At 41.2% G+C, this 16,351-nt stretch overlaps 1 protein-coding gene across 3 annotated transcripts in view; it reads right to left on the bottom strand.

The window, feature by feature from the left end:
- Window positions 1-16,351, bottom strand: part of Dis3l2 (DIS3 like 3'-5' exoribonuclease 2) — a 357,736-nt gene that overhangs the window by 110,028 nt on the left and 231,357 nt on the right. For all 3 annotated transcript variants that reach the window (XM_029476858.2, XM_021163217.2, XM_029476861.2), the window contains one exon: window positions 3,007-3,086. In XM_029476858.2, coding sequence (XP_029332718.1) covers window positions 3,007-3,086 — 80 coding nt within the window. The remainder of the gene's footprint in view (window positions 1-3,006; window positions 3,087-16,351) is intronic.

The raw sequence follows: 16,351 nt of genomic DNA, 5'->3' as shown, positions 1-16,351 counted from the left end.
CCAGACTAATGTGAGGTCAACTGTGAGGTGTGCTGCAAGCAATCTGTTACAATCATAAAATACTGAACTGGGATTTACTGTCTTTAGATTCTGGGATATCATTACAATACCACTTTTTATTAAATATTTTCTTAAGCAAAGTGAAAGAATCCACATTGCTGGGGAGTGTTCCTTCTCCTTAGGTATGTTTGGGGCTAAAGGAGCAAATCCCAGATCAGATGCATGGTAGAAGTTCTGCTTTGAAGGGAGGTGGGGACACACTTCCTCCTCCTTTCAGTTAAATTTAACATGTTACACAATTGATTGTCTGTATCTTGCACCTGATAGGAAAGACCCGGGTGTACCCTGGAACTCTATGGAAGGAAGTGTGAGCATTGGAAGGCTCTATCTGTCTGTAGAGTTGATTTTTCACACAATAGCCATTGAGATGATTTCTGTGAGACCAAAGAAAAACATACATTTTATACAGTATTTTATTTAAATAAACACAGATTATATAAATATGGCCAGAAAACATTATTTGCTTTTTAAAACAGTAAATATTTTCCTCTAAGTAGGAACTGACATGAACTGGTAACTAATGGAATCTGAACTTAGCCAAGGCCATCCCAATCCAAACTGGACTTGCCTATTTGCTTTTCATCTCCCTGGATAAATGATCCTGGCAGATCCAGCTGTCCCAATGGCCAACTGTGGAAGTGCCACCATAAAAATGCTTGACTGACTACCTCGGCTTTTCCCAAGACTTCGCTGGTTTCTTCCTTTTGCTGTTGCCCCGCCAGATGCACAGATGTCAACTGTCTCTCTGGAATGCAAGAAATACCAAGCACATAGAAGGAAAGCTCTGATCACTTGGTGCCTCTGATCACAATGGGTGACTACTGAGCAGCCTGGGATTCCTGGCACCTCATAATTTTTTACTACAAAGCTTTTTCATTATAAAGCTACTATTACCACATTATAAAATTTGGACAGAGAGGAAAATGGCCTATGATCCCATCTTCCTAGGAGGTTAGGTTCAATCTCTGTACTGGGTACGCTGCTTGTCTCCCCTCAGGGCTCTCCTGCTATGGCTTTATGATACCATCTACTCAGTTTATTTATTCTCTTGTCCTTTAACAATAGGTTAGCAGTGGTTCATATAAATGCTTATTATGAGACAGGCAACTCCATGTAGTAGCCTGATCAAAACCAGCAGCATGTCCTCCCGACTTCCCAATTTCTACCTGTGGAGAGCTCCCACCATCCAGGATGACCCACCTCGGTCTCTTCTTTGTCCCTTCTGCCACCTGTTTCCACAGATTCTTCTCTTTCTCGTCTCTGTTACCTCACTCCTCATGGATCTTGCTTATAATCTCCAGTCCAGGTCTATATGCCTACACTTGTGACTTTTTCTGGCATTTTCCTGACCTACCTCTTCTCCTTTTCCTTTAGTCTTTTGGTAACTTATTTCCCCCTGCTGTGGCTGAATTCCTGCGAACAATGTCTATGTGATTTTGTATGGTCTGACAAATAAAAAACATTACTTGCTGCTAATCTGCTTTTCTTGCAGCATTCCACCCCACCCCCATTTTCTCCATGAAACCTTTGCCCTCACACTTGCATAGCAGAAGTGTGAAGTGGCTCTGCAGAGTGAGTGAGGAAGGACATATGCTAGCTCCCTGCTCTCCCTGCTCTCCCTGCAAGTTCAATAGTTTGAGGCTACCAGAGATAGAGAAACAGATATTAGACTTCTGCTATAAACAACTTAAAACTAGAGAGAATAAATGGAACAGCCGTTTTCAACCACTTAACAGAGAGGAGCTATAACCCCAGGAGAGGAAGGCCCAGCATCACCAGGCCTCTGCCTTGGGTACTGTTCATATTGGTGTTTTAGAGAGTAGGATCTGCAGAGAGAGGAGGCTTGCTCAAGCAAGAGGTGCACAGCAGAGCGTAATCAGAATGTAAGGCGTTGGGCCAAAGTTTGCTCTTGTAAATAGGCTGTCCTAATTTTAGATTATAGAAACATAACTGAGAGTACTGTGCTGAAGATACAGCTCAGTAACAGAGTGTTGCCTAGCACGCATGAGTCTTATCCACAGGATTATTTGTGGGGTGGGTGGAGAAAGCTCCTACTAAAAGAAGCTAAGCAGTTTTAGGCAGCATGTTCTGTCTCTTAGCTTCTGTCTGATAATCATCACTATTTATTGCAACAGAGAAGGAAACACTGAGGTTTGCACCAGAGGAAGATGAGGGGTGAATACTTTGAAGGTGGGCCATCAATGCTCTGTGGCAGACAAACATAAAAAGCGCATACCTCACTGGTACACCATCAAAGGCCATGTTAGTCTAAAGTAATCTTCAAGAATAATCAATGTCATAGTAGTAACCAAGGCACCCCTAAGAAAAGGGTCAGACATACCTAGAAAATGTATCTGCAGGGATGGAGAAAACTGTTAGGGATTTTTTTCTCACACTGTCTCCAAGTCTTTTGACAATCAGTTGCTACTATTCTGTCTACTACAATCATCCATGACTGAGACCCTGACTTTTCCAAAGTCCTTAACAGTTGGCCATTCCCAATCTTTTTTTTTTTTTTTAAGATTTTACATATGCGAGTACATTGTCGCTGTCTTCAGACACACTAGAAGAAGGCATTGGATCCCATTACAGATGGTTGTGAGCCATCATGTGGCTGCTGGGAGTTGAACTCAGGACCTCTGGAAGAGCAGTCAGTGCTCTTAACCACTGAGTCACCTCTCCAGCCCTCACAATCTTTATAATAGGCAAAGAGCTACATGGTATAGAGGGGCTTCTGCAAGTCAGGCCTAGACAACCATGTCTCAGGAGGTAGTGTCTGCTGCTACCCCATTCTACTTAGCTTGTATTGCCAATTTCGGGAATGAAGCAACCCTGTCCTTGTCCATTAGGCTGCTGAAACAGCACAAGGAAGCCTGACATGGGTATACAGCATATGGGTGTGCAGGTTGCCTACGGCACAGAGTAGCAGAGGAATGTCTATCCTACCATCAGTGAGCCGCCTGCAGGAGAGGGCATCATCAAGGTCACGAGCAGTTGATGGATCAATGGTGAAGATACAGTCTTTTCTAGGAAAGATGGAAAACAGAATTATCACAAATAATCCACTGTCACAGAATGTTAAAGAACAGTTTGTTTTGCACATAAGGAGAGAGAAATGTGAGGCTGGGAGAGTCAGAGATGTGATCACCATTCTCTTCCACTTTGTGACTTGACCCAAACTTCTCCTTGCCCCAGAGAGAACAGGTCCCATCAGGCAGCAGGGAGGTTTGATCTGTGGCCTCCCTGTCAATGGGGTATATGGGATCAGGTCCTTCAAGGATCAGCTACAGATACTTTTCTGCACCCTCTCTCAGAGTATGCCAAAGAATGTTATGTGGTATCTGAGGTAGGGACAGGACCCAGGAATAGTTATTTAAAAAATGGGGCCAAATAGTTAATCTGGCTAAGCATAATATAATTCTATTATACCATGTCAGAAACATTCCAGATCACAGTTTGTGTCCCTGGGACAGCCAACTACCTCACTCAGAACACACACAAAAGGTTGAATGTGGTACACACATCTATAACTCCAGCACTCCTATGGAACTGCCCAGAAGCTCATGGGTCAGCTGGCCTGGGGTACACAGTATGACAGAAACAAAAAGAGAGACCCTGCTTCAACAAGGTAGAAGGGGAGGATCTACCCGTGAAAATTTTGCTATGACTTCTATACATACACCACAGCAAGCTGAAGACACTATATACTTCAGATAGGACTAAGAGGACCTGAGCTGGATCTGACTGGAAAACCTCCTCTCTGGGACTAGCTTTCATTATACCAGAGGGCATTATGCAAGTTTCCAAGGAAGAGAAGCAAGCAAAAGTCCTATTTAGCTATATGGGTATACAGCATGTAGGTGTGTAGGTTGCCTACTGCACAGAGCAGTAGAGATCGAGGAATTTCTATCTTACCGTCAGTGAGCCCACAGGAGAGGAAGTTATGATGCATATAAACAACAACAATGAACATCATGGCAAGATAACACTAAGGGTGCAGTAATGGCATGTATAGCTTGATGGTAAACAAGAGCTCTCTAACTGAGCACCAAGGCCCATCAACTAGAGAGAAAGCATGCCTAGTACTAGAAACCTAACTATCTATGGATAGTGAAGTCAGGATCTACTAAACCAGCATAATCCCTAACTACATTTGAAAAATTTATCCTTATACCCACAGGTAGTCAGTGGAATGAAGCTTCCAGGTTGATACTCGCTTGATCTCCCAAGTCCTATGAATTCTGGAGGTGACCAAGAGCAATGAGCCTTTAATGTTTGTATGTGGAGGAGGGTCTAGAATAACTTCATTTCAACTCTTTTTATCTATCTATGTATATATGTACATGCATATTCTACAGTAATATGTTTCCATATGGCATTTTCAAAAGTCTGTTATTCTTCCCCATATTCCTTTCTCTACCCTGTCCTTCTAACATCTACCCCATTTTTAAAAAGACGTATTTATTTGATGTTATTATGTATGCCGGAGTGTATTAGTGTATTACATGAATGTAGTACCAACAGAGGCCAGAAGAAGGCATTGGACCCCTTGAAGCTGCCATTACAGACAGCTGGGAGCAACCTGACATGATGCTGGAAACAAACTTTGGTCCTCTGTTTTGACCACTGAGTCATCTGTCCAGCCTTTTTCCCAGCACTCTCATTTAACCCTGCCTGTTCCACTGTTCCCTTTCCCTACTCTCCAGTACTTGTATTCTCTCTCCTTTTCCTTGAAATCTTCCCCTCAGGACCCCTTTACTAGTTTCTTGACTTCTATGGGTACTCTAATTTAAACACACATATCTAAAGATCCAAAGCTAAAATGTATATATAAGAAAGAACATATAACATTTGTCTACAAGGGACTGGGTTATACCAAAATGATTTCCAGATTCATCCACTTGCCTGCAAATTTCATAATTTCATTTTTCTTTATAGCTTAATATTTCATTGTGTATATTACTACATTTTCATTATCTATTCATTAATTCACTGTCTTCTAGGCTCTTCCCCATTACTGGCTGTTGTGAATAAAGCAATAATGAATACAGATAAGCAGTTTTCTCTGCAGTAAGGACAGAGAATCCCTGGGAAATCTGCCCAGGAGTGGTAGAGCTGGACCATGTGGTAGATCTACATCTAGCCTGCTGAGAAGCTTCCACACTCATCTCCATAGTGAATGAGGTAGTGTGCAACCCCACCATCAGCAAAGAGCTCCCCGTTCCTCCATCCACGCTAGCTAGCATTTGCTTCCTTTACTTATTCATTCATTCATTCATTCATTCATTTAGTTTTTAAATCTTAGCCGTTCTGACTGTATAAAATGAAACATTGGATGTGTAGTAATAGAAAGCCCCAGGAGGATTAAGTTGATTCTCACTATACAGTAATAAACTGTACAATGGGGAGGACCTCAAACCTAGTTCACAAGGTAAAGGAAGGATACACTGCTCCTTGCTCAGTTTTGTCTCCTCCATAAAACCTAGTCAAATGCTTTATGAACACTGAGTACTCAATAAAAAGTACTTGTGCAACTAAAGCTGACGTGTCACACGGGGTAGCAGGGATGCTGTGGTCCTTTTATTTCATCATAATGACATCATAAGATGCTGAAAGAAAGTCCTTCAAGGTCAAAATAAAAAATGCTGTTAGCTTGGGTGGGGCATGGCTTATTAATTTACTTGGAGGATTAACTAGTAAGTTGTATCTTTGTAAATTTCTCCAGAGGCTCTGGGGCATTCATTTCTAAGAACACAATGAATGAATGTTAATGCCTACGAGAACATTTCCAGCCTGAAACAGACCCAGTCATCAGCAATACAGTACAACTTTTGTGGTTAGTTTGTAAATGGCTTTTTTCCCCTTGCTCTCCCACAGTTATTTTCTGAGTAAAGTTCTAGTTTATTTCACCATAATCTTTTTTATCTGCTCTTAAGGCAGGAACGTAAAGTCTAAGTTAAAGTGAAAATCAAGGATTAGTAAGGCCTGCCACCTGCTTGTAAATAGCCTGAAAGCCAACATCAGCTTTTGCATTTTATTAATTTTTAATTTTTATTTTATTTGATGGGTGCTTTGCCTGCTTGTTTGTAGGTGCACCACTTGTATGTTTGATGTCTGTCATAGCCAAAAGCGGGTGTCAGATCCTCTACAACTGGAGTTACAAACACTTGTGAGCTGCATTATGAATGCTGGGAATTGAACCTGGGCCCTCTAGAAGAGCAGCCAGTGCTCTTAACTGCTAAGTCATCTCTCCAGCCTCAGTTTTGCATTTTTAAATGGTTGAAAACAAATCAAAAGAGAATCATTTCATGGCACATGAGAATTATATTAATTCACTTACATAAATTCAGATATTGTTTGATTGGGACAGGCATACTTTTTTGACACAATAGCACAGTTGGTTAGTTGTAACACAGGCAGAATGCTAAAAATCTTACTGTGTGAGGGGATGAGGATGTAGCTTAGTGAAAGAACAGCTGCTCTTCCTCAAGGCTTGATCCTCAACACTGAAGAACTTTCCTACATGCTCTTAATAGAACACTGATAACTTCAAGTTGATTTTCTAATGTATCAAAGAAAAAATTCAATTTATATATGCTGGATCAATCTCCTAATTACAGGACTTTTTAGTGCTTTTAAGTTGGTACCAGCAGTCCTGCCAGATGCATTTGCCAGATGCATTCCCTGGCTCTTTCCTGTCATCCAGCATCTTCCTGAAGTTGGGTTCTGCAAGGAAGCGCCTTTGGAGATCAATGGCCTGTAATGAGACATTCTACACAGACCTCCAGTATAACTTTTGACCTACAGGAGGCTTTAACACCACATAGGCCCAGCCTGAGAGACATTGTAAGAAGCCAACAGGGGGCTATGCTGCTAACTGCAGGAAGGCTGATGGATCCAGGAGCCAGTTTAAGCAGTGTTCTTTTATGTATACTTATGGATAAAGTTGGTACAATACAAGGAAACAGTCCTGTGAGCTAATCTCACAGATGCATACATTTTTATGCTTTATTTTTATTTTATGCTTTTTGATTCTGTCTTTATTTTGACTCAGGAAACTCAGAAAACCCATCTTCTAGAAGACAGTTGTGGTTTCTAGCTTCTACCTATTTTTCTATTCAAAGATATGTTTTGCCCCATTTCCTAATTTTAAGAATGTCATTACATTATATATAGTATCTCAAGCTTCTCAAAGCTAAATTGGGGAGCACAAATAAACCCATATATACTAAGATGGGACTGTTGAGGGCATGCTGGGACAAAGAGCCATGCAGTATGGGCTAAGAACAAACTTCTAGATAGTATCAAATTTAGAATGCTCCGAAGGAGGATTTGCTTTGCTGGAGTGAACTCTAGACTTGCAGTCCCACTATGGTGATCAAGGCAGTAATGGACAGTGCATGCCCCTGATAAGCCACACTCCTCAGTGCCCAGTGAGTTAGTTAACCTACTGTCATCTCCATGATCAGGAACCTGCCATGACAATGATGGTGTGGTGAGTGAGGGCCACAGTGGCTGGGAGCTCTTGGGTATGGAGGAGGGTGCACTGCATCCTCAGGCTGCTTCACTCTGCTAACATGCTTGAGATTTTACTGGCCCCCTTTTTGGAAGGCTTTGGTCTCACAACATGCAGAGAGCAGCCTGGCCTGCCAGCTTTTAGAACCTGTGAGACCAAATATTTAAAGAGTTCCGCAACAATGGTTAGAAAGAAGCTAAACCTGACCCAGAGAAAGGAAAGTGCCAGGTAGGGGAGGGAAAGAATGAGACTCCAGGAGGCTGCAGAATGTTAGTTATATAACCCGAAAGCACGTGACTGAGGGGCTAGAAGAACTTTTTAAAGGGACAGTAAAGTTCCAAAACAGTCTGTTTCACTTGAAACCATTGGCTCTAGAAAAAAAAAATACATGAAGAATAATTAAAAGCCTCTGTATTCCCTTATGATCCAGCCAAGAGCCCAAGAAAGACATGCAAGAAGAGACTTCTGCTCCTCCGTCTTGCACGTCCTCTAGGTGATCCTGTCTCCTCTGTCCCCTCAAGGTGCCACCATCTCTAACCCCTTTCAGCTAGAAGCAGTTGCCTAGTCTCCACAGTACTCCGTCACTATTCACCTCACTAGATTTTAGCCATGACCCCTACCACTTATCACAGAAATTTCTCCTTAAGGTCATGGTTATTGCCAGATCAATTAGCAGATAGCAAATACCAAACCCCTCTGCAGCTCCTTAAAGAATAAAACAGAAATTCAGCTTAGGAGTAAAAGCCTTTCAGACACTTCTCTATTTAAATCTCACATTCCCAGCTTGTCTGTATCCCATATTCTCTCAACCACTGTTTGTTCTATTTCTGTACAAGGAGAATCTACCTACCAGTTTCTAAGGTCTAAGACCAACCTTGCTTTTAGAGACCCAGGAGCCATCTTTCCTCAGGGATCTTTGTGACTCTACAGAGTGGAAGCTACACACTCTGTCCTATTCTACCCATGCTTGTGACCTGCTCCTCTCCAATGGTGCTGGCCACTGTCCTCAATATACTGTTATTTACTTATGTACAGATCTTACCACTGTGACAAGCCAGAGACAATACCTGCTCTGGCAGACATTGACTTGTATCTGTAACACTGAGAGCATACATGCAATGAAGAACTGCTTGAGAGATGAATGAAAAAATAACCAAAGGGCTCTCTTTAGCACTTTTCCATTCAATGTTGCCACTGTGCCTTGGGAAACACATTGAGGATTAGAACTCCTGACTTCCTGGCATGGGATCCTGTGGCCACACCACACTGTTATTGTTTCCAAGGATGTCCTTTTCTGTCTTCATCCCATCTTCTTTTCTCATAAAATAGTGTTTTACAAACTGTGGTTTGAGAACCATTTCCAGATTAACAAAATTTATAGAGGTCCTCCTTTGCCCGTGACTCCGGGTTTGTCCTCTTAAGAGCAAGCAATGAGGGTGGGAAGGATCTGGGTCAACGGTGGTGAATGGGTAAAAGAGAATGGAAAAAAAATCTAAGAAATAACTTTCATAGGATAAGGAATAAAATATTTACTCTAACACCTTCTTAGTTAAATGGTGTCATGATTAATAGAGAAAGCAAAAGTTTTTATTTAAAACATATCAGAAGAAAGGGACAAAGAGAGTACTTATCCATGGTACTGCACCCTGAGAACACTGCCACAGAGGCCCACCAGGTGAGTGCTGCAGTGTCTGGTAACAGCCTCATTAGCTCAAAATTTACCCTGCCCTTCCTAGTCTAGGAAGGGGTGCAACAACCACTTTTAAAAATGGCAGTTGCCAAAACCTTAATACCAATTCTCTCTCTCAGTTCTACTGACAGCTGATGCTGAGTCAAATTCCAGATTTAAAAAAAAAATGATAAAAGTCTAAGGTCACCAGTCCTGTTCTTCTACCTTCCAGTCAGTAATGAAGTGGCACTCGTGAGGACATACTATGGGCAGAGAGAAATGGCATGGCATTCTTGGAAAGTCTCTTTTACCTAGCCAGGAATTTTTAACTCTGACTCCACAAAAAGAAGCCTCAAGAGCTGGCAAATATTTGAAAATGAATGTGGTTCTTAAGCTCTTTGATTTTTTTATAAGACAAAGATGAAATGGGACTCAGAAGCACCTGAAATGACTTTTCCCTGTTCCATTCTTTTACTCACTCACCCACTGAACTCCTCGTGGCTCTGCTAATGCCACATGACAAGCTTCTCTGCTACTGTGGAGCCAGGAAGCCAGAGCCAGTCAGGGGAGCCATGGTTTAAAAGCAGAGAATGTGCTCAACATAACCTTCCTCCCTCTGAATTCTCAGGGACATTGGAAGAACAGCTGTAAAATGATCGACAAAGACCCATCAGAGGTGAGTCTCAAGGTAGCTCAAGGCTGAGGGTCAGCAGTTTTAAGTCAGCCCGGGCTACAAAATGAGTTTTGGGGTAGCTTGGGCCTCACAGCAAATCCCCAAACCCCCTTTCCCCATGAACGACTCCCTAGAGGTCACCATTCAGCCATATTTGCTTCTTCTGTTTCCCTCCACATATCTTCCTTTATGCACTGGATTATTTTCTCTTCCTATCTGAACTCCTGTAGGAGCAGTGCTGCAGAACTTTCCATGCCCTCTGGACTGCAGTATGTGTTTGGAGATCCAACTTTAAGGCATTTTTCTCAATTAGTGATCAAGGGGGAAAGGCCCCTTGTGGGTAGGACCTTCTCTGAGCTGGTAGTCTTGGGTTCTATAAGAGAGCAGGCTGAGCAAGCCAGAGCAAGCAAGCCAGTAAGGAACATCCCTCCATGGTCTCTGCATCAGCTCCTGCTTCCTGACCTGCTTGAGTTCCAGTCCTGACTTCCTTGGTGATGAACAGCAGTATGGAAGTATAAGCCGAATAAACCCTTTCCTCCCCAACTTGTTTCTTGGTCATGATGTTTGTGCAGGAATAGAAACCCTGACTAAGACATGTATCCTATCAGAAGGCACACTGTCAGACCATCTTGGTAGATAGATTAAGGTACTCATAGCCAGACCAAGCTGATAGCTCCTTGTTACCCAACACACAGAAAATACCTTCCAGGGAAAAAGACACTCTATATCTTATGAATATACTATTCACAAACAGCCACTCAGCTAGCGGTTTTAGTGTTCCTGGATGATTTTCACTTAAACATAATTTTATAAGTAATAAAATTGTGTATGGACTGGCTGGCACTTGTCTAATGAGAGGAGTTTCTGCTCACCTACCTTGCCCCAAAACTATCTTCTCTCTCTTTCTCCCTCCTCCCCTCCTTTTTATATCTTTACAAAATCATTGATTTTTTTTAAATTCGATTTATCATAAATCACTATTTTTTTTGAGACAAGATCTTACTATGTATCAAGGTTAACCTTGAACTTAAAATCAAGTTTTTGCTTCAGATTCTTCAGTACTTAGATTTAATTTTATTTTTTAATATTTAAGCCTTTAAATGGCTCAAATCAAATTACACTTCGAGAACTCTCCTTTCTTTTCTATTCTTTATCTTTCCACTGTTTTGCTGCCCTGTATACTTAAATCATCCCACCAATTTCTCATTTATCCATCCTCTCTCTCCTCTCTCTCTCTCTCTCTCTCTCTCTCTCTCTCTCTCTCTCTCTCTGTTGACCCAGAGCCTAAGCAACTGCTCTATGACTGGTCTACATCCTCAATCCATGTGAAATAGAGACAGGTAGGTAGGTAGGCAGGTAGGTAGATAGATATCCTAAAAGTCACTGTATTACTTCAGAGACTTCAGTCATAGAATCACTACTGTTGGAAGCTCACCCCAGCCCAAATGTAATCCCTGGTGTCTCCAAACCCAAGCCAGCCCACGTCTTGAATCCTTGGGATGGGGAGTGGGGAAAAGAGTGCATTGCTTCATTAGGCATGCCTTCAACTTTAGGTAGCTCTGAGGTTACAAAGCATGGTGGGCGGCTGCACTAAAATAGGCTGAGAAACTACATTTAGGTCTCTTTGTAGCCACAAAGATCAACTGACTCCCTTTAAACCACAGACCCTTTCAAACCTGATACTTCTCAAGAAATATGCCCATTCCTTTTTTTTTTTCTTAAACGGATTATAATTGTGTATAATTGTAGTCCTTTTCATAAAATCTCATTTTTTTTTTTGTCAAGAACAAGTTCAAGTTGTTGGAACCAATGAAGCATCAACATGAAGACGGTATTGGAAACAAGAAAAAAAGGCCAGAGTTCTTTCATCCAACAAATATGTAATGGGTATCTACTGTTCTAGGTGTTCAGGACTAATTTGAGAACACACAAAGGTTTCTATCCAGCTAGTCTCTCAGGGGGTGGGGGAGGGCAAAGGAGAGAAAATAAAAAGCATTGAAATTAGAGCCCAGACAGAGAAAATACAGCAGAGCAGCTGACTACAGCAATCGGGCTGACAATGGAGTCTGGGTAGGCTGCAACGAGAATGCACCATGGGAGGATGTCATGAAGGAAGAAGTGAGTCTCTTGTTTGATAAGGACAAAAGTCATAACCTTCCCCCATGGTTTCTCTTCTCTTCTCTTCTCTTCTCTTCTCTTCTCTTCTCTTCTCTTCTCTTCTCTTCTCTTCTCTTCTCTTCCCCTTCTTCCCCTCCTTCCCCCTTCTTCCCCCTTCTTCCCCTTTCCTTTCCTCCTTTCCTTTCCTTTCCTTTCCTTTCCTTTCCTTTCCTTTCCTTTCCTTTCCTTTCCTTTCCTTTCCTTTCCTTTCCTTTCCTTTCCTTTCCTTTCCTTCCTTTCCTCCCCCCTCTCTTTCTTCTTCTTCTTCTTCTTCTTCTTCTTCTTCTTCTTCTTCTTCTTCTTCTTCTTCTTCTTCTTCTTCTTCTTCTTCTTCTTCTCCTTCTCTCCTCCTTCTCCTTCTTCTTGTTTTTGTTTTGTTTTTTTGAGACAGGGTTTCTCTGTGTAGCCCCAGCTGTCCTGGAACTCACTCTGTAGATCAGGCTGGCCTCGAACTCAGAAATCTGCCTGCCTCTGCCTCCCAAGTGCTGGGATTAAAGGTGTGCATCACCAGAATTTTTCTTAAGACACTAAACTTACTCAACCAAGGGAGCTTCTTACAGACAGGGCAAAGACAGCTAGCTTTGTCTTTGCACACGTCCTGTTTCAGATGACCTAAGAGCTGGGCTTTCCAATGTTCTGAAAATAGTATGTGTATATGTGCCAATGGGAGTGAGGATGGTGGATGATTCCCCTAGGCCCAGAAAGTCTTTTTATCCCAAGCTCTCTGTACAACTGTTTCTTTTTCTCCCTCTTTTTTGTTATTTGGAGAGAGAGTTTCTCTATGTAGCTCTGGCTGTCCTGGAACCCACTCTGCAGAACAGGCTGGCCTGGAACTCAGAGATCTCTGCCTTATTCTGCCTCCTGAATGCTGGAATTAAAGGTGTGTGCCACCACCGCTTAGCTTGTTTCTTTCTCTTTTACTCTGGTAGTACTTTCCCTATAATCCAGACTTAAAATGTTAGACTGTGGTTACTTTAAGATGGACTTTGAGAATATTGACTGATAAAAATAGGTAAATAGGTATGTAGATATAGACTCAGTTACTGAGTGATCTTATAGTTAATATTACTAATTAAGATTGGAGTTAAAAATGAACAAATCTAAAAACCAAAAATATCTGGTTTTCCTCAGCTGGCTATTAAAAAAAATCAGGATCACTTGACTACAGTTTGTGAATTTGTTGCTATTTCATAAATTCTGTCACTGTGGAGAGATACAACGTGTCTGCCAATGTTCTTCCATTGCAAGTTCACAAACTAAGTGTGTATTTTGAACATTCAGCTATACCATCTTCATCTGTACTGTCACCTCCACCCCAGGGTCAATCCTTCACGCCACTGTCCTGGTAAGCAGGGTAAAGTCTCTGTTATGGCTGTTTCCTGTTGAGTGGAGGGCACAGAAGAGGGTGGTTTGGAGAAATGGGCTATAGAGTGGTAAGATCTGTCCAGGTTCAGGTAAGATCCAAAGAAAGATCAGAGTGTATTGCTATGGTAGGTGATTGAAATCTGTGGAAGGGTTTCATCCAGCAGAAAAAGAACAGAAAACAAAAAGATGGGGGTGGGGGAAGAAAAAGTCCAGTTTCAAATGAACCCCTGTTACAATACTTAAGAATAAATATCTTGCTGTACAGGGTGGTGCATGCCTTTAGTATCAGCACTAGAAACAGAAGTAGGCAGAGGTAGGCAGATTTCTGTAGGTTAGAGGACAGACTAGTCTACATAGAAAGTTGTAGGCCAGCCAGGGCTACATAGTGATATCTTGTCTCAAAAACATATTAATGTACATACACATGCACATACATACATACATACATACATATATTGAAAGGAACTTCATCTTATGTACAACTCCAAATTTGACAGCTTTACACTGAAATTGTAAGCTCATAAATTTTTTATATCAAATTTCATCAAATGGGATATTTATTTGTATGTCTAAAAGAGTCAAATTCCAAGCATTTGTCCTTAAGAGAGGCTATAATAATACAAAAATGGAGGGGGGTAGAATAGATTTTTGAAAAGTAGTGTATGGATAGATATATTTTAACTTAAATATACTACACAAATTCAATTCACAAGTTCCAGAAGCAACATAGTCAACACGTAAAAATAAAATGGAAATTGTAACCAAATCTTAGTATGACTTTTTTGTTTTTGAGACTAAATGGAATAGTGAATTTAAATTCTAGTGGACAGAATACTAACAAAGTCAAGGAATTAACTACGTCTAGACATCCTATTTGAGGATATACGTATATATATATATATATATATATATATATATATATATATATATATATCCCCGCCCCCTCAATCCTTTGAATTCTCAAATCAGGAGTTCAGAACTTGCTGTTGAAAGGCTCATCATCCTTAATTGTCAAACCATTTATCAGGCTTAGATGCAAATACAAGTGTGAATGCATTTCAACAGCCAGGAAGTTGGAAGGTTCTCAGGGAACATGCTGTGCTAACTGGGGAAGGGTTAAGCTACACTATTTTTCAGATCTGAAAACAGTTGTTCTGATATGAGAAGAATCATCACAATGTTGCCATCTCGCTTCTATAAAAGCTATGCACATTTTTTGTACAACTGTATGATTGTTATGGCAACCATAAAAATGGAACTATCCTTCTTCCAATTACACACTATCCATACTAGATTACCTTTAACACTACCCTGAATTTCTTTTCAGAACATGCTGTCTGTCCTATAGATGCTTAGAAGCAAGATAAAGTGGTCTCTTTCAAAGGGAGATTCCATAACAATGACTCTTTCAAAGGACTAGCTCCTCAGGCATTCTAGGGCTCTCTTGTCAAGTCTCTTTATCCCCTGGTCACTGGGAGACCTCAAAATATTCTTCCTGGGAGGCAGAGGAGCTGCCTGGAACATGTATTCTCAAAATGAATGTTTTACTAAGTGGGTGAAGTGGAAAGATGGTGTTCAAGCATCATGAACAGGCTCACTAGGCCTGGCATAGTTCTGTAAAACACTGAGACCATTGCCAATTCCCATTTATTAAGGTAAGAAACTTGTACAAGCGATATATAGTACATTTTAATAAACTTTGCTCTGTAAATAATGCCAACATAGATATATATTTTTAAATACCAAAATAATTATCAGTTATACTTTAGGATGACCAGAAACTCTATTCTTACTTTCTCTAAAATGAGTAATATTTCAGAAATTTCAAGAGAAAAAAAGTTTGAACCTTTTCCTCCCAGTAATGAGAAAAACCAAGCCTTGTCTTTTGTCTCCAGGTTTTCATGCTGGGTTCTAACCCTGCTGCACTGCTCAGAACTGGTTTCATAAGTAAAAGCAGGGATGGAGGTGGACTCGCTATGAATTTCTGGCAGATTTAATGTTAAATACTTAGATTTCCAAGAGGAAAGCATGCTAACAGTTACTGCTTGGTGCAGAGAGTTTCCAAATATGGATCTGGGCAGAATGAAGTATTGAAAGCTCTGCTTGGAGTAGGAGAGGCCCGGGGAGCTCCTCCCACAGCCTGGGTGTCAGGGGTTCAGGTCTGCCTCCTCACTAAACAAAGTAACGACAGAGCTCCTGCTCATCCTAAAGCACAGGTCGATCTATTCTCATGTTTTAAGGATGGGTATTATCCATGTTGTCATTATTTGCAGAGCAAAGTTCATTAAAATGTAGTATGTATCGCTTGTACAAGCCTCTTACTTTAATTCATGGGAATTGGCAATGGTCTCAGTGTTTTACAGAACTACGCTGGGCCTAATGAGCCTGTTCATGATACTTGAACACCATCTTTAGACTTCACCCACTTAATAAAACATTCATTTTGAAAAGGCATGCTTCCTCCACCCCGTTGGCTGACTCCCACTGCCTGGTCCTTTTCAAGTTTTGAATCATCCATGAATTTACACTGCTCTTCCACCACAACTGAAATAGCACCATCTATGCCTGGTCTCTTCCCTTCTCTTCCTTTTATATGCTTCAGCATTTGACTATCAGGGAAAAGTAAGCCTCTAAGACAGAGAATTCAATTATGCCCCCTTTCTCCAACACTGAGCAGCTTCTAGCTCGCTTTAGAGGGCTGTGCAGCATGTAAGAGTCTCCCTGACTTGACTGTAATTAGGACTGTGAGGCTGCTCGAACTAAATGCCCATGGATAACTAAACAAAAACTGGGCTGCTTTGATCAAGAGCTTAATCTATTTATGCCTTATGCATCAGCACCCTTCCTAAGGAGACAACGCCCAGATTAACTGTAAAGATCAATCAGACTATAGTTTGGTCAAAACTACATT

Source organism: Mus caroli, unplaced genomic scaffold (assembly GCF_978045245.1).
Source record: "Mus caroli unplaced genomic scaffold, Mus_caroli_1 scaffold_1, whole genome shotgun sequence".
In the NCBI taxonomy this organism is placed as follows: Eukaryota; Metazoa; Chordata; class Mammalia; order Rodentia; family Muridae; genus Mus; species Mus caroli.
Note: the sequence above shows the minus strand (reverse complement) of the source record. Positions and strands in the feature narration are given on the sequence as shown.